Consider the following 23,020-nt stretch of genomic DNA (forward strand, 5'->3'; position numbering starts at 1 on the left):
CTGTCAATTTCCCGTGACTTTGAATTTTTTTCGTTCTTATCACCATTTTGCGATCTGCATCTAATATCAACTTTAGTAAATAATATTTGTTTAAAAAAATCATGGTAGACAAAAGAATACAGAGTGAGGAAATGGAGGTTAGATTTGATCCTTGCTTTGCTTATTCAATTCATACATATTTTTCGAGAATAAATTTATAGGATCATTTTCATTATTTGTTTTATTTTCAAGAAGCATGATTGTTTGTGAGCTTATAAAGTTTCTCGAAGTGGTAACCGCAATCAACGAAAAATTGCAGCTATATGTTTCCAATCAATGAAAGTCACTGTTTGTTCACGTTTGTTTTACGTATTGTGATGTTTTATTAGCATGATCCCAACATCCAGAAGATCATTTGTTCAAATAAGTTAGTTCTTTTATTTCTTCAAGATAAATAACCATTAATTAATACTCTCCTCTTTATTCAGATTCTATAAACATATCAACAACTCTACCCCACAGGAAGCTCTCCCGTTACATTTTAGTTTCATGCACATCATCCTCATTGCTGCCTTCGAAAGCCGGATTGGAATACCCGTTGGTTAGCTTTTTCAAACTTCCCGACTTCTGTCTACTCTTTCGTCGATCCATAGCCATAATATGAGCATCGCGCTGCTGAATGTGCTGTTCCAACTGCCTCAGGTCATGTTGACTGACGGAAGTGCCCGATTGCTGTGGCTCTACATCATTCCAATCATCGTTCTTCCGTCGCTTGCGGAGCATTTCCTCGAACTTAATATTGCTCTCCCAGTTCCGAACGTCGAAACCATCCAACGCTAGTACAGGTTTACGTATTGGGCGCGGGTTGTAGTGCATGGGTTTGGACGCTTGCTCTACGGGTGTTATATGTGATGGAACTTCCAGTACTGGGTTGAGTATGCTGCTAATTTTGCGTTTCGTTTCCGATATTTTTCTGTACCGCTGCTGAGTTGATGAGCTATGATCCGTGGATTGAGGTTTTGCCGGCTGTGTTATCGCTATGGTTTTTGATTGAGGAGCTGAAATCAGCGTCGATTGGTCGACGGATGCTGCAACGGGAGGTAATGAAAGGGGGTTCCTTCCAGCAGAAATTTGACGGTAGTATTCGATCATCGCCGAGATTGGCTTCGGACCTTCAGTCATCGTGTAAGATTGAGCCGAGTGTATTGAAGAGGTAGTTGATATCTTCCTGGATACATCCGATATTTTACGTGCATGGGCCGACGTTTCGGAAATCTTCCGCGTTTGTGCAATGTGAGAGGTTTTACGAATTCGTCCCAGGTCGTCTTTCAAAGGATGCGATCGTGGTGGAAGAGGTGGAGGTGGCATGGCAATTGAAGCCACCGAGTATCTCGATTTCGGTTTTGGAGGACTTAATTCTGCTTCCAAATCTAAATGAATGCTGTCCTTTCGTTTCACTGCAAAGTATTGCTCTATTTCGATAAGGCTCTTTCCCTCCGTCTCCGGAAGATAGTAGTACAGTATTATGGCACCGATGATAGTGATTGCGGAATACATCCAAAATGTGCCAGGCAGGGTGAAAGCAGCTAGCATCCTTAGGAAAAATTTATTTGCGAGGAATCCAAAAATGTATCCCGTTCCACCGGCAATTCCAGAAGCTCCACTTCGAATGGACGGTGCAAACAGTTCACCAATCAGCATCCATGGTATCAATCGTATTCCCATGTGAGTTAGGAAAGCACTTCCCAACAGGAGCGTCAGCGGTAACCATAGATACTTGTTTTCGTTGGCATTTGGAATTTTGACTAGAACATCTTTGGGAAATACTGTCCGGACGTATTCGCCGTAGCGGATGTCTTTGTTGACGGTATCGTCATACGAACCGTTTATGTAAAAGGGTGTAAAGTTTAGGTTGTTGTATCTGATAACGGCGGAGCCGTTGCGATCTTGCATGCTGGAAGTGTCGTTGGTGAAGTTTTGAACCAAGGCAGCCAAGTGGTCATCCTGTATGATCGAAAGGACTTCCGTATGGTTCAACGGTATAACCCGGGTATCTGTTTTGATGGCTGAAACATTGGCCACAACGTTGTTCACCGAAGGTCCGGGAATCATGTGTAGGACATAGGCATAGCTTGCCACTGAGAAAAAGCAGATGGCGCAACCGATGGTTGATACGAACACCAGCGGACGTTTGCCACTGTATCGCACTAGGCCAACGCAGAACAGGGTCCCGAGCAGTTCTGCTGCTCCTAGCAGTGTCGTTGCGTAGTACTTGTCGATGGGTGCCTTCAGCGTGTGGAAAATCTGTGGTTTGAAAATGAGATATGAATTAAACATACGTATTTCGATAAAGATAGTTGATGATATTATTAGGTTGTATTAGAATGTATCGGGAAACTCAATTAGCAGTTGATCACGTAGTGTACTGCCGATAATCGCACATCAGTCCCATATGGATAGGAAATCAAGCAAAGATGGGACTGATAAGCGATTATGGGTAGTGTATGTCACTTAGATAGTGTGTTAGATGAAAAGTTAGCATTCCAGCAATAAAGAGCGTGGAGGCCGGAAGCTTAGGGAAGATGCGTTAAACGTGTAATTACATTTGATGAAGCACCAACTTGGGACCCTCTCCCCCTTGAGGCCAGTTATTACAGTAGATGGAATATTTCGCGATTATTCTTGAAATTATGGATGAATAAAATTTGTTATCATATGCTATAAATTGATAATTCTACAACTCGACGGTCCCTTCCAATAACAAGTTATAGAGAGTTGACTGTATTTGAATTTTTCAGTCAAACTCCAATTAATTTCATAGATGCTATCGCGTTTTTGAACATATAATGCACCAGTTTTTAGTGGGTCCCGCTGCACTACTGCTTTGTAAAATAAATGCGATTACTTAACATAGCAACGGTTGTTTACTATATCTAACACTGATGCAACTACCATATCAGATCCTAGACAACTAGAAGTCGGTGATTGCAAACGATGAATTGAAGTCGAAGTTTGGTGTTCCCCCCATGGTCCGCCACAAAGCTTACCTGTACAGCGTAGGTTTGCAGCGTTGTCATCCCGGAGAAGTGCCCTATGAAGAAACACAGACTGATGAGAGCAAACGGTTTCAGGAACGGTCGGCTAGTGTACAGTTTCACCTTTTTCACTAGAGTGTCATGCTTATGAAGTTCTACATTTTTCTCTAGGTGTGTCTGTAATTCTTTGAATTCTTGCTCTATACGTTCCTCCGGCACCCATCCCCGAAGCCAGGCCAGTGCCTGCTTAGCTTCCTGAAGTTTGCCCTTTCCGGCCAACCATACGGGACTTTCGGGAACGATGAACAGCAGAGTGAACGAGATAATCGGAAGACAGGCACTGCACAGGGCTACGGTTCGCCACCGTAGGAAACTGCCCATGAGGAACTGAATCAGTACACCGAGAATAACGCACGTTGATCCCGTAGCGGCTAGCATACCTCGGAATCGTGGTTGAGTGATTTCAGCTACGTAAGTGAGAACCTGCAGAAAAGGGAATCTTTAAGTGATTTATAATATTAATACATTTGCGTTATCAGTTGTATATACCGGTGCTTCGGACAGGCCGCCACTGAAGCCGGCCAGAGCCAGACCGCAATACAGGAAATGTACGTCTTCAGCCAGGTGGAATAGAATCCATGCAATGAACATCGGAATGTTAACTATCTGCAATGATCGTTTTGTTTAGTACGAAACTTACTCGGATCAATCAAACGTACAAACCTGCATAGCTCGTCGTCTTCCAATCGGTTGAGTTAGCATTCCGGAGAACACACATCCCAACGGTACGCAGATGAGATTAATCGAACTGAGCCAGGATATTTCCTCTTTACTGAGTGTAAAACCCTTTTCCATACTAGGTCCACGACCTTCACCTCCTTGAATGGCCGGAATGACGATGGTTGGAAAGCCCAAGGTCATTCCGTACCCAAGAAGCAGCACGTTCTTCACCCCAACTGCCAGAAATTGTGCCAAAGCTGCCCGATTAAAGCATCCGCCCTCATCGTCGTAATTGCAGCTATCCGCTTCGTCTTCGTCATCGGTCAGCTTTCCAACATACGCAGTCCTGTTGCAATACTCTGTACTACCATGAACCAGGCCAGGATGTGCGTGATGCAACTGGGTCATGTATTCGGACCGTACATCCTTGTCACTAATGCTGCTGCCAGAGCTCTTCCGAATGGCCAAACCGTACGGGTCTGGATCTTTAAATGTTTCGCCTTCGAAAACAAATTTGTTACTTTGTTTTCCATACTGCGTTTTCCGGACCGCCAGCTGATACGGATCCGGATCTTTGAATGTTTCTCCTTCAAAGTGGAATTTCGATTTCTTGCGTCTCTTTCTTCTGCGGCCTTTGCTCATCATTTTCTTGGTTTTAGCTTTATTCTTAAAGCGCAGTTCCTTGAAGTCGGCCTGCAGTTCGTGGAAATCGTTATATTTCTTATCATGTTTTGATTTACCCAACTTCCAATAGTCACCGAAACTGTCAGTCAGTTCCGGGTTATGCAGATGTTCTTTCCTGCAAAGGAAAAAGATTTAAATGAATTATATCAAGCAGTTGCACTCAACAAGCAATTCACAGACGTGTACAGTACCGGACAAAACTGTCCCAAATTCTTAAACCCATCCCTCAAGAATGGACGTCATATTTGAACAGTTCCTTGCCGCAATGATTAAAATGAAGCGATCTGGCCTAGTTCATCCCTCATTCCATTTTTTTCTAAATATTTCTCGATTACGTTCTCAAAGGGACGTATGTGCTTTTGTAGACCAAGATTCAAATATAGATTTGTCGAAACTCTTAGCACCTACATCAGAGAGGGTAATGTTTCCTCAACAAGATAGCGTTGTTAGTTTGCGTGGGGGTACTTAGAGTTTTGACAAATTGGCGTTTGAATCTTTGTTTACAAAATACGTCCCTTTGAAAAAGCAAACGTTGGCTGCTGTCTACTTCGACTGGAAGAGTTGGAATTAAGCTGGGTTTAGACAGGGCAAGTCAAATGATCAACTCAGTTGAATTCAATTGGCTTGAAAAGTTGAGCCTGGTTCAACTTTTTTCAATTCAAGTGAGTTGATCAAGTCAGTTGAATGGCATGGTTTACACGTTCAATTCGCGTTCAAGTCAGTTGAATTCAACTGACTTGATCATTTGACTTGCCTAGTCTAAACCCAGCATAATGCTGGGTTTAGACTAGGCAAGTCAAATGATCAACTCAGTTGAATTCAATTGACTTGAAAAGTTGAGCCTGGTTCAACTTTTTTCAATTCAAGTGAGTTGATCAAGTCAGTTGAATGGCATGGTTTACACGTTCAATTCGCGTTCAAGTCAGTTGAATTCAACTGACTTGATCAATTGACTTGCCCTGTCTAAACCCAGCTTTAATCAAAGAGGAAGAGGAGAGAACTGGCTTCTTTTTGTCTGTGACGTGTTCTTTTCTCGCGAAAACGACCGTGCAAAAACTATTTCACTATGGGCGACGCAGTCGACGGTCAAAATACAAGAAATTAGATTCTCTGTTGTAAAAATTCTCACGTTTCTATACATTCACCCGACCAATCAGTTACGCCAAACCGACTATCAAATGCACTGTTTACAAAAGCTGATACGTCCCTTCGAGAAAGTAATCGAGAAATCGGTATTTCATATTTTAAACAAATTCCCCCGAGGGGAAACATGTGATCACTTTGACGGTGATTGATTTAGTTTTCGAGGAACCACCGACGATGACGGCAAATGATCTTCACACCTATGATCCATCAGGTCGGGTGCTAATTTGATTGTGGTGAGTTCAGCGAACATAATAAGGAATGTATCACTTGGTACTGTTTGTGTGGGCATTTAGCGAGCGTTATGATGACGATCGGAAATGCTCCAAATTCAACAATTGAAAATTCGAATCTATAACATTTAAATGGCATGCACGTTCCGTTATTCTGCGGCAGTGTTCATCCTTATTACCTACCTACAGATTGATCACGCATTAATAGCTTCGGTAGCATGCGCCGCCATGTGGATAGTGAACGACCTTAAACTTGTGTCCATTGAGCGAAAAGGCGCGACACATTTTTAAACGGTATGCATGCAGTCGATGGATGGCTATTGTGGACACATACCAACTTACTAGCCGATGCGCCGACCGGTTGCATCGTAGCGAGGTATCGATCCTTCCGGGCAATAAATATACAAATCAACTTGTGACATCGGTTTATTATGAGTGTTTTTATTTGCTTTGCCTTGGTCTAATCCAAGTTCAGTCGCTTTATGATGATTATATATTGATTACTTATATTCATTGATGCAGGTCCCAGTTCTGCTGAGGGATTTTGCGACGTGGATATGCGCGCTGAGTGCTTACGTGCAGTTTGCCCTTGAAAGGTGTAGAAGGCTGCTAAAAGTGTAATCGTAATCGAACGTCGAATCGCGGGAAGAAGAGAGCCATATAAAAAGTGCCATTGGCAATTGCACCACAGACAAACAGACGTAACTCTTTGAAAAACTTGCTCTTGAAAACATAGTATCTCAAAACATATAACCTCAGTAACGACATCTCTCTGGCTTCTCGTGGAAATCAAGCTTGCTCGCTAACTCGTAAACAATATTGCATAAAAGTTCTATGAATTTATAGAAACGTCAAAGTGATCCGATGCCAGCGCTGCGGCGAGTAGTTCGCGGAACTGATAATATTCAAATCAACCGTTAAATGCATGAACGAAGATACACAATGAAGAGTTACGTCTGTTTGTCTGTGATTGCACCAACACTTCACCTCGATGGAGCAGGGAGGATGATGCGCAAATCTTCCTATTTTTAGGCACGAACTTGTTGGGATTAAACAAGATGATATTTTTATTCTTGTCGATTGTTCGCTTTGCATTGTATTGTACTTTAATGCTCTTTAAGCTCAGGTTTGTAAAAAATAATACAGTTTTTCACAGCTAACAACAGATCCATTTGACATAGAACCTTATTATGAATGTTGAGTCAAGCGTCACTTCTGGTCACAGAGGTAATATTAAATTAAACCAGTGATCAGAACTAACGCTCGATTCGGCTTACATAATAAGGCCCATAGTTCACTTTATCTATCACTCTTACTCTCTATCACATTTCTCGCGTCACTTTTCAAATAGACCAATGTAACAAATGTAAACAAATCGAGTTAAGCGATACAAACTATTGCTCTTATATCATTGTATGTGATACAAAAACATCCATCCAAATTTACTTTCATTTATTTAAGATAATCATAGGTCAAAAATTGTCCAATATACAGTTTGAAATGATGGATACATGTTTGTTACTTCGGTCATTCGGACTGCCTAACATGATTGGTGCTCATTTTCTAAAGGCGGGGCCAATCTAAAGTTAGGTACTCTACTATGACATCTGTGAAAGGGAATCTAGTATCATGTAGAACAAATCGTCCAATGTAACACTAATTGATTATGTCATTGAGAAAAATCGTCCAATGTAACGTGCCCGATGTACAACTTGACTAGTCAAAACGTTCTCTGTGGTTTTTGCTATATTGTAGCATGAAATTCAAATCAAAATTGCGATTTTAACGTTTCTACTGAATTTTCAACGTTATTATTCACTGACTATATTAAAAATAGTATTGCAAAATGTATTGTTTCTAAACAGGTTAAATAATAATCTGTCGAACTTCAACTTCGATTTTCTCAAAATGGTGGATATGTTACATTATTAGTCTATTTGAAAAGTGACGCAAGATTTGTATGTTTAAGACTTTTTAGATTTGTGTTTTAAACAAAACTTCTGCCAACGCCAAAAATACCGAAAAACCACCCTCCGCGGAAACCGCAAAATACGCAAACGAAGAACTTAATTTAGGCTATAAAGTATTCATGTTCGAGGGAAAAAGGAACTACCCATAAAATATGTGTATTGTTTACTCCTTTTATGAGTATCATAAATTAAAAACTTTTATTAGTTTTGTACTAGCAATTACTCATAAATGCATACATTTTAATCATTTTATGAGTAGTTCCGTTTTCCTTCACCATTGCGTACTTTATAGTTATAAAAGAGGTTTTGGCGGTTATCGTGTAGTGTTTAGGTAAGTGAATTATGCGCCAGGAAGTGAGAAGAGGATGGATACACGGTTTGTTTACATAAATGATCAGTAGGCGGATTTGACAGCACGTCTCCCTTCAGGGATATTCAACTAGGAATATATCTGGATCAACAATAGAAAAGGGCCTATCAGCATTTGTAAACAAACCGTTCCAAAGCCCTTTACTTACAAAGCGAAGACACCCCCTCCCAAACCAAACCATCATCGGATAGGGGAAACTTCTACCTACACGATGATGGTGTTGGTTTGTGTGGGCGGCCTTCGATTTGTGAGGAATGGGCTTTGGAACGGTTTGTTTATAAATGCTGATGGGCCCTCGTCTATTGTTGATCCAGATATTTATAAACGTGTAAAGCTGATCTAGTTCTTTTTCTCTTGGATTGACTGACTGAGAATGGCAAAAGGAAAGTGAGATAATGAGACTATTAGCGAATTTGTTTATTATCCAGAGTGGAACCAGTTCCAACCCGTGCGAACCCGAGCATATTGTCAGTGCCAATCTTACCCCGAGCCAGCTTACAAAGACAAACGTTCACACTGACGTTTGACGATCCAAGCTGGAACTGAATTAAAAACAAGTTCGCTATATGAGTAAGTAAATTATAGGCCAGGACGTGAGAAGTGGATGGATGAGAAGTAAATGAGTGATAAGAGACTGAGTGAGTAGTGCAAATTGATTTGGGGAACATGCATAAATGACGTCTCATTTTAGAGTGACCAGCCATGTAGAAAAATACGCTACAAGGATGGGAACCAAAGTTGGTGCTTCATGAAACGTTAACAAACGTTAAACGTTGGTGTTTCATCAAACGTAAACAAACGTTTTTCATGAAGCACCCTTGTAGCGTATATGAGATGAACTAGCCAAGTGCTAAAATACTCAATAATAAAGTTATTAAAACAAAAACTTGAAGCGGTATTTTCTTCATTACTGGTCACTCTAAAATGAGACGCCATTTATGCACCTCCCCTAACTAAATGTTTACTATTTTCACAGGGCACCCTAAAATGCTACGTCATTTATGCATCTTTCTTTAGCATATTAATGCATCAAGTTTACCCGGGGGTATAAACTTGTCTAATATACATGTATAAATGCGAAAGAATGTTTGCGTTAATAAGAACTAACTAAGCTAATTGATTCCTTTAACTTTCCCTAGAAACGGCGGGAAATTCTATTAGTTATTTCACAATTAACTCTGTCTACTATACTGAATCATTTCTGAAACTGCCGGAAGTCAAAGAATTTGTAACATTCAAAACTACAATAACTTCTGAAACCATCAAGGGGTTCTTGAAGTCTGGATAGCTTCCAAGGCTCCGTAACTTTTTTACACACGTGACGTAATCCATCATTGGAGCAGTTCAACGCAAAATGACGAATCGGAAAAAAATCTACCTTCTCCGATTTGCATGAAACTTTTCATAATGGCTTGTTATGGACAATGATTTATAATTTTGCTCAAATTCGGCCTTTTTGGATCTTGTAAAATTGAAATTGTTCAAAAAAATATTGCATGGAAACGGCTCTTTTGATCGTAATGGCGTCTGAGGCAAAGTTGTTGAGAAAAATATATAGTTGATTATGCTAATTTCAAATAACAGACTAGAGTGGTAATTTTTATACGATAGATGAGGAGATGAAAGTATTAAGTTGATAGTTCCGTACGAGTACGGCAGTGTGAAATTGTTTATATAGAGAGTAGAAAGCAAGCAAGGACAACTTTAGGAAGGTACAAATCGGTTTGATCATCTATCTTTACCAAACTCCCCCGTTGGAGAGGGATGGTGAGGGGTATTCTCCCTCCTCCCGCCACCACTGGCAAAAAGAGATGATCATCGACACGCTCAAGTACCGACGATGTGTTTGAAACAGTTCTATCGATTTTTACCGCACTCAAGTTGTTATATGAAGGAAGGCATCCAGTCATAGGTTTGGAAATTGCAGCTAATGTTACCTCTACCACGATATGTGCTCCTGTCATCGTCGACTTGACGATCTCTCAACTCTATACTTTAATCTCCTCATCTATCGTATAAATTAGGGAAGATGCATAAATGGCGCGTCGGAATCGGATGTTTTCTCAAACAACTCGGGAGTCCCGCAAGGCAGTAACCTAGGACCGCTACTATTTTCGATCTTTTTAAACGATGTCGCCTTGCTGATACCATTAGGATGCCGCGTTTTCTATGCAGACGATACGAAAATCTACAAAATTATTAAAAGCCTCTCGGACTGCTGGGATCTCCAGAATATGTTAGGTATTTTTGCTGACTGGTGCTCAAGAAATTTGATGAGTCTAAGCATAGAAAAATGTAACATTATTTCATATCACCGAAAAATTGAACCAATCATGTTTGACTATGTTCTCTACGGACGCTGTCTTGCTCGTGTAGAGCACATAAAGGATCTCGGAGTTACCTTGGACTGCAGACTCACTTTCAGAATCCACTACACTGACATCATCTCCAGAGCTAATCGACAATTGGGCTTTATTTTCAAAATTGCCGACGAGTTTCGTGACCCGCTATGTCTCAGGTCACTTTACTGCTCGCTTGTGCGATCCTTATTGGAGTCAAGTTCAGTTGTTTGGTGCCCTTTCCATGCTAGCTGGATCACTAGAATTGAATCCGTTCAACGCAAGTTTGTGAGATATGCTCTTCGTTTCCTCAACTGGCGTGACCCAACGAACTTGCCACCGTACGAGGAGCGTTGCCGTCTCCTGGGAATCGAGCCATTAGAGGTGAGACGGACGGTCGCTCAAGCTATGTTCGCTGGAAAGCTGCTTACAGGTGACATTGACTGCCCAACACTGCTGTCACAACTAAATATGTATGCCCCTGAGAGGTCTCTTCGTCAACGCGACTTTCTGTTTTTGGAACCACGGAGCCGGAATTATACACAACACGAGCCAATTCGAGCAATCAGCCGGCAATTCAACAACTTTTTTTATATGTTCGACTTCAATGTATCAGCTGACGTGTTTCGTCATCGGCTACTTGGCCTTTTCCGTACCGTTGACCGTAACTATTTAGTTTAAGTTTTATTCATTTATACAGTATTTGTCAGTTGAATTTTTCAATAAACAATAAACAATAAAAAAAAAATTACGACTCTAGTCTGTTATTTGCAATTAGCATCTTCAACTATGTAAATCGCTGACTTCACGCAGAAGTAATGTAAAACAAATAGTTAAAGAGAAAAAAAAAGGTTTTTTTTTATGGATAAAATACCCAAAATGTCTTAGTAATTTATTGTAAAAATTAAAATAACCGGTGGTATTTGAATCCACATTATCCCGCTCAGTACACGAACGCATTACCAATTATACTACGGGGACCACGTTTAACGTTTGTTTACGTTTCACGAAGCACCAACTTTGGTCCCCCTCTCCCTTGTAGCGTATGTTTATATATGGCTGGTTACCCTAAAATGCTACGTCATTTATGCATCTTCTCTAATACCCCGTACAGACTACGGCTTATATCATGTAATATAGGGTGTCTTGCAATGAGCACTCATACATAGGATTCCCCGAGAAAACTAGATCATTGCAAGACAGTCTATATTATGTACATGATATAAGCCATAGTCTGTATGAGGTATAAGTGGCATGAAGTATTTGGCTAATGACGTGTAGGATATCAAACCCCCGTACGCACCAAATCTAACTCGAGAACGATCTTCACACTTCCGTCTCCTCACTCATCAATCATCGTGTGGCTGCTGCTATGCTACAATGTACCAAACCACCGTCCTCTGTTCGAATGAAACCTCAGACCATTCAAATCGAAACATTGAAATCGCCTTTTCGAATGATAGCTGGAACCGGATGACGGTTGTTTTGAAATCAGATGATTTTCCTCTCGAATACAGAATGAAAATTGTTACGAGAAGGAATAGGGCCTTCTGTTGGAGTGCGTAATGCTTTCTGCAAAATGATATTCATCTTAAATTGAAATGCATTTGGTATTGGTTCAGCCCCTTAAGGCAAATCATTCAAAACGATGATGTAAATAATTCTATCGTACGTCATTTGCTGCTCTGAGCAGACAAACGAGCTGGAAGCATAGCCATCGCTATCAGAGGTGGTATGAACAATGGTAAAGCGTGGAAACCGTATAGATTATCTATTTCGTCGCGGAGGATGTTTCCTCTACCAACAAGTAATTTTTGTATCCATGATGAATGGTTGTTTATGGCTGTTCAATAGGGAAATGTAAACAATGGATTTAATTAATCTAATCTAAAGCATTTGCAAGTCATCCTATCCTTAAATTGTTGTCCTCTGAGCCCTGTATGTTTTCAAATAAAAATCATCCTTCATTTGGAGGACAGTCATATGGATGCTCATCAGTTGATGACGAATTCAACCATAAGGAAATCATCCGAAATTCGACAGCGTATTGTTAAAGGGCTCGAGCAATACAATAATCAGTCGAAGTATTGCGGATGTTTTCGTTCAGTGTACGCAGATTTTACACTCGAAAAATTGCACACGTTTGATCGAAGTGTTTAAACACTTGATTTTTTAAATGCACAATCACATTTCCTTTAAGTGTATTTCACCTTGGTTCAATGTGTTATACACGTTAATTTCTGGTGTTTCAAACTTTGAAATGTTGAAAATCAATCACTATCTATTCAAGTGTATAGCACATTGAATCACACTACTGTTCAAAACAGATGGATTTAAAGTGTTTTGCATTTCAATACGATGTGAATTGCTTGCTCAGAAAGTTAAACATAGAAATCAAGAGTTTTGACTTTATCCTATCAACCCGCCTCATATATGAGAACAAATCGAACAAAGACTCAGGCAGCAGCACACTCCAACAGTCCATGATCGAAACCCAAATCAGATCCATTAAAAAAAGATGTGACAGATCTGGCCTCTGGCAGTTTTGTTTATAGAAGTAGAAGTCGATAAAAATATTGATATCACCATATGAGGCACATAGAATCCAAGTGTGTCACAATTCAAATCCATAGTGTTTGGGCATGGTTCATAGCATAAAATTCACTATCTGTGTCAATCGATTCTCCTGCTATTACACTATATACTGTCCGAATATAGGATCAAATCCCATTTTTAAATTTATTTACCAGTCAAATTGCTTTTTGACGTAATCACCTTCCGATCAAAATAGTTTTCGATGTTACTTAAGTCACCCAATTTCTATGGAGATGCCGTTTGACTTAAGTAACAGCGCTGAGAAACCCGTGAAAAGTGTGCTTTCGTCGTTTCGCTTTCTCATTATTAAAGTGAATAAATCGAACTGTTTGTTGCTAAGATGATTTTGGTGGTCCTAAAATGATGAATGGGCTGCACGTAAGGAGACGTAATTGATAATTCTCCCGAATATCCTGGTAAATACACTTTGACTTAAGTAACAATAGGGGCCACCAAACGACGTATAATAACTTTTGACTCAAAAACCAGTATTTCTTAGCATGAAAGCTAGCGATTTGCCTTTGTATGATTAAAACCCGGCTAAATATGTTAAACATTGCTGTCACTATGAGATTATATGTGTTTAATTGGAAATAGGAATAACTTTTCGGTCATCAAAACAAAACTTTATTTTTCTCGGATCGGTGCGAATGTTACTTACGACATAATGAAAATTTGCTCTTGATCTAATACAACAAACACAACAAGAAACGGTTATGAGCTCAAGTTATTAACGAAAGAGAAAGTTGACGAAGAGAATCGATCAATGTTACTTAGGACCTAATGCAATGTTCAGCTTGATTTAATTTGGTACATTGTTTCAGCCAAAAGTACAGACCGAAACGGGCTTAGGTTCTATATAGATTTTCATGTCCGGTTGTATTAGTGCGATATGGGAGAGCGTATTAGTTAAAATCCGAGGAAAATACATAACAAATCGCTGTCAAACTCATTTTGTCAGATCTAATTTCATACATTTTTATGGTTAGTCAGAGGAAAACAATAAACAACTTTACACGGCGATGCACCCGGTAGTGTGCGTGCTTTAAACGTCACTAATTTCTATATTTTTATGCGTTCTCATATCACACGACCGCACAAAAGAACGTCATATTTTCAGTGTTTTCTCAACAGCTACACAGCAAAAAAATAATTTTGATATCAGGTCAAAGTGGATGCACTACAATCATGTCGAAAATATGGTGTAATATTACTTGCTAAAAAGGACAAAATTATCATTAATACAATGCATGAACTGACATTACGCTGCTTTTACTGCATTTGTTTATTTATATGGTCATAAAAATTACATGAAATTTTCGACATGATTGTAGTGCATCCACTTTGATGTGATATCAAAATTATTTTTTTGCTGTGTAGGTGGCAACCCTATCTTGTTTGCCTTGCCTTGACAAGAGCTAACATAGCCGCGGGCCCGCGAATTGTTGGCCCCACTTACAGCTCATAATTTGTAAACCAATAGAAGATTCAAGTCAGAATTTCTCTCAGATTTTTCTTAATATTTTTGCTTTACATTTTGTGAAAAATAAGCTTAGAATTCATAAAGCATTATTTTCTGATTTTCTACCACAAATTGAACCATTTATATGGCATAAAAGAGAAAATAATTTCATTTGATAAAAATAAGACAATCCAGTCACGCCATTTTTGCAGGTCACACTTGAATTGTGACGTTTCAGATGTTGGTTTCAATTAGAGTCGGTGTATAATGAGTCACGCCAAGAGTGAAGCCAAGTCTACCTATTGAACTGTCAAACCGGCTACCTATCGTGCAAAGTAAACAAGCATTACGATGCTATGAAAGGTCCACGAAAGGTATTGCAATTAAATATTAAATATAACCGAAGAAATGCTCATATACACGCAGTGAGCATTACATTTGTCATGCGATACGTTTTGTAATGATCAGTAATGACAATTTCTACTATTTTGCCTTAAGATAATTCGACAAAATCACTGATATAATGATTTACTACAGCCGTTAATTTTTTTTCCTTGCTAGAAGTCATTTGAAGTTGATGCAGAAGTCCTCTGTTGCCAAGTTAAAAGAAAGGGATTCTTTCGAAAACCGTGATGCGAGTTCAACTGTTTTTCTCTTGGCGTGACTCATTATACACCGACTCTAGTTTCAATAACATGGCGGCATATCATCCAGCTGATTCTCAAGCAAACTTTGCGTCATAAGTCGATCCAAGATCAAACAGGTTGCATCAACAATAAAGAAACAAATCTAGATAGAGCTTGAATAGGGGCGTAACAGCTTTTGTAAACAATTACTTCTCTCGATGATTTCTCGCGTAACATTTGAAAAGGGCCTATGTCCAAAATGTAAACAATCCAGAAAATGAATTGTAAATTTTTCTGCCAGTATTTAATTCCTATATAAATAAATTGAAGTATTTTAGGCATTTATATTGTTCACAATAACAATAGTAACTATATCTCAGTACACAACATCCAAAACATGCGAAACGTTTTCAAAAATACATGAAAATCGATAAAAATTTAATATCACAGTAATAAGCCTTTTTGTGAATCTTTAAATGGTTAGGCCCTTTTTGTTAAGCCATTGTACTTGTCATCATAAATTGTAGGCCCTTTGCTAAGCCTTTTCTTAACGTCAAATAAATCATCAGCCCTGCCTCATGCAGTAGGGCCTAGCTTTGATTTGAAATTTTTCAATCATCGGCCCTTCTACGTCGCTAGGCTTATGAATGGAACCTCATCGAACGAAAAAAAAATATGTTAGGCCCGAGGTTAGGGGCTGTCCATAAACTACGTAGACAGTTTAGGGGGGGGGGTTGACAATTATCCACGGCCCATACAAATTTTAATTTTTTTGTATGGACAATTGTCTACGCAGGGGGAGGGGGGGGGGGTCAATAATCCCAAAAAACTGTCTACGTAGTTTATGAACAGGCCCTTAGGCCGTTTTAGCATAAATTATTGGAAAAATTTCGTGGATCGGCCGTTTTTAAAATCAAGTTATTTTTAATGATTTTTATCGATAATGCGGAACATTCCTATACGACTGGTAGCTATTTACCAGTGCTACAGAATGGTATCAAAAATCGGTTTGTTTACATTTTGATCATAGGCCCTATTCAAATGTTACGCGAGATTTCTAGGAATTCAACGCCCACGCAAACCAACATTATCGCCGGGTAGGGGAAGTCTTCCCCAACCTGATGGTGATGGTTATTTGAGTGGGCGAGTCTTGACTTTCAAGAAATCATCGAAAGAAGTCATTGTTTACAAAAGCTGTAACGCCCGTATTCCAGCTCTATCTTGAAATATCAAATCCCAAACTGGGGCTTTACCCAGTGTCGCACAGTGGGGTATTTATTAATTCTAACTGGCCAAAAATATTTAACCACGCTAACTTGTCACATACATCTTATTATTCAAGGATAACAAAATAGTTTGGTCAAAAATGGGCGGAGTCATGTTTTGGAGTAAGGTACGCTATTATGAAATAATAATAAGGTATTATGAAATGCATTCAGAATCTGTTTTGGCTTATTTTGAGAAATCGACTTTTGGACAGCTTCTTCTTCTTCTTCGCATTTCAAGCTTAATGCTTATAGCATTTTTTAGCTTATTGCGTGCTGTCAACTTAGTGCGTTCTAGATGCACTTTCACAGTTATTAATTGAGAGCTTTCGATGCCTGTACCATTTTTGGAATTGGTATAATTGTGTGGCAAGTCCAATCATACTTCTATGCCCAGGGAAGTCGAGAAATTTTCAAACCCGAAAAATTCCTGACCGGACTGGGAATCGAACCCAGCCACCTCCAGCATGGTCTTGCTTTACCGACTGAGCTAAGGGAGGCCCGTGGACAGCTAGCGTAGAACAAATATCCCTCCGTACGTCGTAATGTATTTCCAATTAAAATAAGCTTCATGCATGTAAAGTAAAGTTGTTGGGTTTTTCCAGTTTCAGCTATAGGAAATTCACCCTCAGTTAGAGCGGATCAATATTCTGAGCCGTTGATGGCTGACCGCTATAAATAGCAATCGATCTAATTGTTAAGAAACACAATCGGATACCATAGTCTGATGGAACTTTTTTCGCTACGCGTGCTGTTTGATCAAAAAATCCGGTCGCCCTCGGTTTCAGAATTATGAATGTACTAATTTTCCAGCACCACCTTCACTTTCTAGATGGGATCTTTGTTTTATCTTGAGTAAGATCACGCCACAGTATTTACCCAAAACCTTAACGACACGATTGCGACATGAAGTCTCGAAAGTGGTGCGCGTATGCTCGTATGATTTTCTATTTTCGCAGTTTTACATTATGAACTTTGTTATGTAAGCGCACTGTTGACGATTGCGAATTGTCGAAAATCGTTATCCATCACAGACTACCTGTTAGGGTACCAATGAAAACGGTAATGTTGAATTTTACAATTGAACCATGTACAACATGTTTATTGGCTCGAAAAAAATAAACCCTATGCGAAATTTGGGCTCAATCTGGCATGATTTGCGGTGCGGTCAAAGATTGTACTTTTTTCATCTGAAAAATATTACAAGGCAGGGAATATATGAAATTTTGGAAATTGTTTTTCGATGCCAACTGACATCAAATTGCATGGAAGTCGAGATCTGGTGCCGCTCTGAATTTTTTTTATTGCTAAAATTGACTTTCTCGATCTTAGGATTTTTTCGTGAGTAGGATCGAGAATATGGAATATTGATAAATTGATAATTGTTCACAATTATCTCAATATTTCTAATATAATATACTATATCAGTCATTCCAAAGCAAAACGATAAAGTGGTTCTCAGATTTTCGTAAAAATAGGTAGTTTTGTTAGACACGTTTTTTTAATTTTGTCATTAGGGTGACCATATCCATGTTAGGGTAGCCCACTGGCTGATTCCAAAGATCAAAATATCAAATGAAAGGTAATTAAAAATAATTTTTAGGAAAAAATATAATTATATTAAAAAATACGAGATTTTGTATTGAAAAACATTGATTGTATTTGTTTTTTTTTATGGTTTGATAGAGGCCGCAATATGTTTTCATATTTTTCCTTGAAATTTTAGACTTTTTTACACATTATATCACAAGATCAGCTATGTGTTTGGTTTTGGTTTTGGTGCTTCAAGTTAATTTTATGTTTTTAAGGTAATTTACGGTTTATTATTTACGGTTATTAAAATATGTATCTCGAGACTGAAACGTAACTCTTTGAAAAAGTTTTTCTTGGAAGCATAGTATCTCAAACATAGGACCTCGATAACGACATCTCTCGGGCTTCTCGCGGAAAACAAGCTTGCTCGCTAACTCGCAAACAATATTGCATGAAAGTGCAATAGAATATATAGATACGTCAAAGTGATCCAAAGCCAGCGCTACGGCGAGTAGTTCGCGGAACTGGTAATATTCAAATCAACCGTTAAATCCGTGAACGAAGATACACAATGAAGAGTTACGTCTGTTTATCTGTACTGAAACAACGAAAACTACTGTAACAACTTTCATAGCAAAGCTTATTGTGTTATCTACAAACTTTGTAACCAAAGGCAAGTGTCACACGACGCATAACAGCAATTTATAAAATAACGAACATTTTGGATGGCTCGAGTGACACTTGTCTTTGACAAAAAAACACGTCTACTGAGGATTCATATTTCTAAAAATATCATCTATCAATGAAACAGTCATCGGTCGTCATTGAAAAGCAATGCAACTTTGTTCTGTCAATCTAGTTGAAACTTTTATTGGCTCTGTTGTCTTGTGAATTTTAGCTATAACGGCCTCTTTTCTGAATTTTTTATCTCTCAATCTATGGAATCTACACGAAAACTATGTTTGAACGAAATTTCTAGAACAGTATAAGAAGCATTATGACGTAGACTACACATTTTTATATCATAAGGGTGGAAAGTTCGTAGAACAAATATTTTAAAATTCTTCACGTTTTAAGATATCTTCGAGCATAAAACTAAGTCAAACTTCAATAAAATCACTTTGAATAGTCAACCTTTGGTCACAAAGTTTGTAGATAACACAATAAGCTTTGCTATTGTTACAGAAGTTTTCGTTGTTTGAGTCTCGAGATACAAATATTATAAGCCGTAAATTACCTTAAAAACATAAAATTACCTTGAAAATACCTTAAAATACCTCTAAATCATCACCGATTTTGCTGAAAATTTGAACATAAGTTCAAATTAACAGGACAAATAGAAATCACGGTTGACCCGGTGCATACCGAATATTTCTGTTAAAATGAACAGGGCTAATATACAAGAAGTTTGGAAATAATTATGAACCATTTTATTAACCAATTCATCAATGTTCCTCCATATCACGTATCAAATTCACGAAAAATTCTAAGTCACAGAAAGTTGATTTTTGTCAAACTTGTTTTTTGCCGAAATCACCAGATCTCGAGTATTTTGGCATCAACAAAAAATGATCGATTACTGAAATTTAATGTACCTTGGGAGATTTTTCAGATGAAAAAAGTTCATTCTTCGACCGCTTTCCGGCACACCTCTAAATCATGTCCGATTGAGCAATTTTGCAATTTTTGGATCTTTTTCGAGCCAATAAACAGTTTATATATTCGATGGTCACTTTTTTCCCATACATTCATTTGCATCCTACAGTAGGATTTCTACTACATATACAACAACCCAACAGCGCTCGACCATTTCTGCATGTTCATTAGTTTTTGGCCGCACATCGCCATTGCATGGCACATGACAAAAAAAGTAAACATTAATATTCCACACAACTTGGCACTTCGTAATAATTGGATTATAGATTTCCTCAATTGACTCGTTCACGTGTTTCCTTTCGCTTACAAGTTGAACATCCTTAACGACTTTTTCCGAAAGTGGTTTACTACACCCCATCAACACTCGGTTGACCTTGGTGGATCCCTTCAAGTACTTACTTGGCTTCCATGTCGCTAGCAAAACTCCTTGCACATTTCACCGTCCTCGTGTGAGTTCGAATTTGGGTTAATGTAATATAACGTCTAGCAAGTGCTTCTCTTCGGTTTGGTTTTTTTGAATTTCTTCCGGTATGTTCTCAGGTTGGTGCAGCAAGCAGTTCCTTTTCGCCTCGACGGCTGTTCGAATGATACTGATTCTCGGACGCACTTCAACTGTATCCTCCCAATCTCACCGTGGTGAGATGAGTTTTGTCCTATGTTTGGTTAACACTTTTCGTGTACCCCCATTCGTGTAGAAATAATCAATTATTCTCATTGCGCGATTGGCCGAAATCGGCCGACTATAAGGAAGTCGCCGATTTCAAACGATTTTGGTGAAGACCACCGGCCGACGTTGCCAATTTCCAATGTAAACAAACGGATCTCCACAACACTAGTTCGGTGGCAAGTAACGAGCCCCTCTGGGTATATGTCGAGCTGCTTAGCCACCCCCGCATTTAAGCCCGATAACGATCCAATCGACCTTAGAGTGTTTCTGCAATAACATTTAGAAATTATGCGCGTGCACTTATCTGTTATCTGTCTGTACGAAAGACGATCGACCCGGTATGGATAAAACTAACCGTAGCTAAGGGAAGGAAAACCGTAAATGTGATCTTGTTCCACTGCGCTAACTTTGCTGAATGTTTGTTGTTCTCTTTAGCGCGATTGCTTTTGGGTATAAACATCGCTCGATCGGTGGATGGATAGCAATTGGCGTGGATTATGCGAATAAAACCTACTCTCATGTGTGGGTACAGATCGTGCCGCTGATGTCCGGCGTAACGGTTGGATGATGACAAAATATAATGATGACGTGCTTGTTGCGGGATAGAAAAGTGGGATTTCATGTTGACTCAGATGGTCATGCTATTGTCGATGTTTTATCGGAAATGTAAGTTGCATTGTAGAAGCACTTAGCGCTAAACATCAGTTACAAGAAAAATGCGGCCTTTTCAAAAATAACGCTCGTCATTTCGTGCTCAGAATTGCACTTTGTGCTCCACCAACCCTTTACTAGTGCTCTGTGGTGCTTATGACTGGCTAGGCTGACCAAACGTATCACACTGAAGGAGACACTACTGTTTTTTTCGGGTGTTTGGGATTGTCCCGTCGTTTTCCAATAAATCTTCAATTTTTTATTTTGTTTATTTTCCGTCAGTTTTTGCTCCGTAAACGAGTTCAACCACCGAAGCCAGGGTGGCGACTCCACACCTGGACCCTATATATCGAACCTATCAGCACATGGGCTGGGACCAATGGCTTTACTTCCCTTCTAAAGGAAGACGTGACTAAAGATGTTTGGCCCCAGAAAACTCCAAACGACCTCGGCTGAGATTGAACCTAGACCTACTGGGGTGGGAAAGCAGTAACACTTTCTACTCAACCACCGGCGCCGGCAAAAATTGGTTTTTGCCGTTCAATAATGTTGAATACGAACTCGCGTAATGGTTAGAACCCATGTGTCTCACGGAGAAGATCACGAGTTCAAATGTTATCGCGGAAAGTCACGTGTCAAGTGTTTAATTTATGCCGCGATTACATTTGTATCACAAACTATGAACATGAGCATTATGTGCATAATAAATTATGAGCACATCCCTGGGCACTGGTGAAACCTTGAGGTAGTTGGATTAGGCTACCAGGTCCCAGGGCTGGTCTGAATCTTTACATCATTGGAAAGATGGACACTAGTGTTACCAGATCAGTGGTAATGTTGGACCAAGAGTGAATTTAAAATAAGTGCGATTTGCGTTTAGCTCTAAACTGATTACTGCAGCATTTGTAAATAGTTAGAATGTTGTATTTAATTCAGCTTTTAACGCCGTTACAAACGATTTAAAATACAAAGTGTTTTTATGTGTCTTCATATGTGAAGTTAGCGTTTTCAGAGTTGGTTGGAAATGCTAACATGAAGCTTTAGTGTGAAAATTTATTAGCTAGAGAATGATCTTTAGAAGAGTGTAGGTGGATAGTTCCGTTAGAGTACGGTAGTATGAAAATTGAATAGAAGTTGAAAATGAGCGAAGGGCCATTAATGCGACAGTTTTTGAAGTTAGACGCACATCTTTTGCCTAACCCGTACGATGTACGCGGAGACTTGAAATATGTCTTCAAGTCTACAGGCAAAAGATGTGCGTCCTCCTTCTGCTCATAACTGACTGCGGCTGTGGAATAGTTCTAGCGACGTTTCTCGCAAACGTGGGGCTTTAGGTAGTGATGAAACGTCGCTAGAACTATTCCACAGCCGCAGTCAGTTATGAGCAGAAGGAGGACGCACATCTTTTACCTGTTACTGCCGGCAACCGCAAGTCAGTCCCATCTGCATTTTTATCAATTTTGAGTTAGGGTCGTCATTTAGCTTAACTTTTCATGTATTTTCAGCTATGCTATTCAAAAAAGTAAGTTTGTTCTAGAAAAGTGGAAAACAACACCAAATCAAACTGTCCCATAGTGGAAAGTAACCGCAAGTCAGTCCCATTGGAAAAAAAAAAACGAATTTCACGAAATAATCAAGAGAACAACGTCATAACTTTGTTTTTAGGTTTGTTTATTAAGTAATGATAATGTTTGATAACAATTGAATAGAAAAGCATCTCCGCTGAAAGTTTTCGAAGCGTTTCTATGCATTTACGACTAGTTGTCATATATCCGGTTAAGAAGAATGCTGCTCTGGCAAATCAGTCCAGTACGATTTGCTGTCGGCGTTGATGAGTGGTGCAATAACTTTAAGCAAAGCAGCTTTTCTGTCTGCAGCTATTCCTTTGGGCGAAGCCTGCCGTTTCAAGGTGTTTTCCAAAAGAAATCCGTCACACTGAATCTGCTTCATTTGCTTTTTCGAGAATAGGGTACATCGATTCATCGGTTTGCTTCCGTCGACAGCATTGCTGTAAGAAAGCTCGAAGCTTCCTTTCTTGAAAATAATGTATTTTATATTTTCAATATACGGTCGAGGTTTGCACTGATTAATT

General features: G+C 39.2%; 1 protein-coding gene across 1 annotated transcript; it reads right to left on the reverse strand.

Moving 5' to 3' along the window:
• Window positions 1-491: 491 nt before the first annotated feature.
• On the reverse strand, window positions 492-20,681 carry LOC135699735 (uncharacterized). Its single transcript, XM_065220040.1, has 5 exons — window positions 20,010-20,681; window positions 3,738-4,533; window positions 3,564-3,680; window positions 3,027-3,497; window positions 492-2,283 (listed from the first exon to the last, which is right to left on the reverse strand). Exons 1-5 carry the CDS (start codon window positions 20,018-20,020, stop codon window positions 514-516), a joined length of 3,165 nt encoding a protein of 1,054 aa, XP_065076112.1. The 5' UTR covers window positions 20,021-20,681; the 3' UTR covers window positions 492-513.
• Between the last annotated feature and the right edge of the window lie 2,339 nt (window positions 20,682-23,020).

Source organism: Ochlerotatus camptorhynchus, unplaced genomic scaffold (assembly GCF_037179485.1).
Source record: "Ochlerotatus camptorhynchus isolate MF236.1 unplaced genomic scaffold, CSIRO-AGI_Acam_v1.1 ptg000114l, whole genome shotgun sequence".
NCBI classification, from domain to species: domain Eukaryota; kingdom Metazoa; phylum Arthropoda; class Insecta; order Diptera; family Culicidae; genus Ochlerotatus; species Ochlerotatus camptorhynchus.

Excerpts from the sequence above, each read along its gene's own strand:
- LOC135699735 (XM_065220040.1), bottom strand. Across the intron at positions 3,681-3,737 it reads GAAGACGACGAGCTATGCAG|ATAGTTAACATTCCGATGTT; the intron begins GTTTGTACGTTT and ends CGATCATTGCAG. Across the intron at positions 3,498-3,563 it reads GCGGCCTGTCCGAAGCACCG|GTTCTCACTTACGTAGCTGA; the intron begins GTATATACAACT and ends CCTTTTCTGCAG.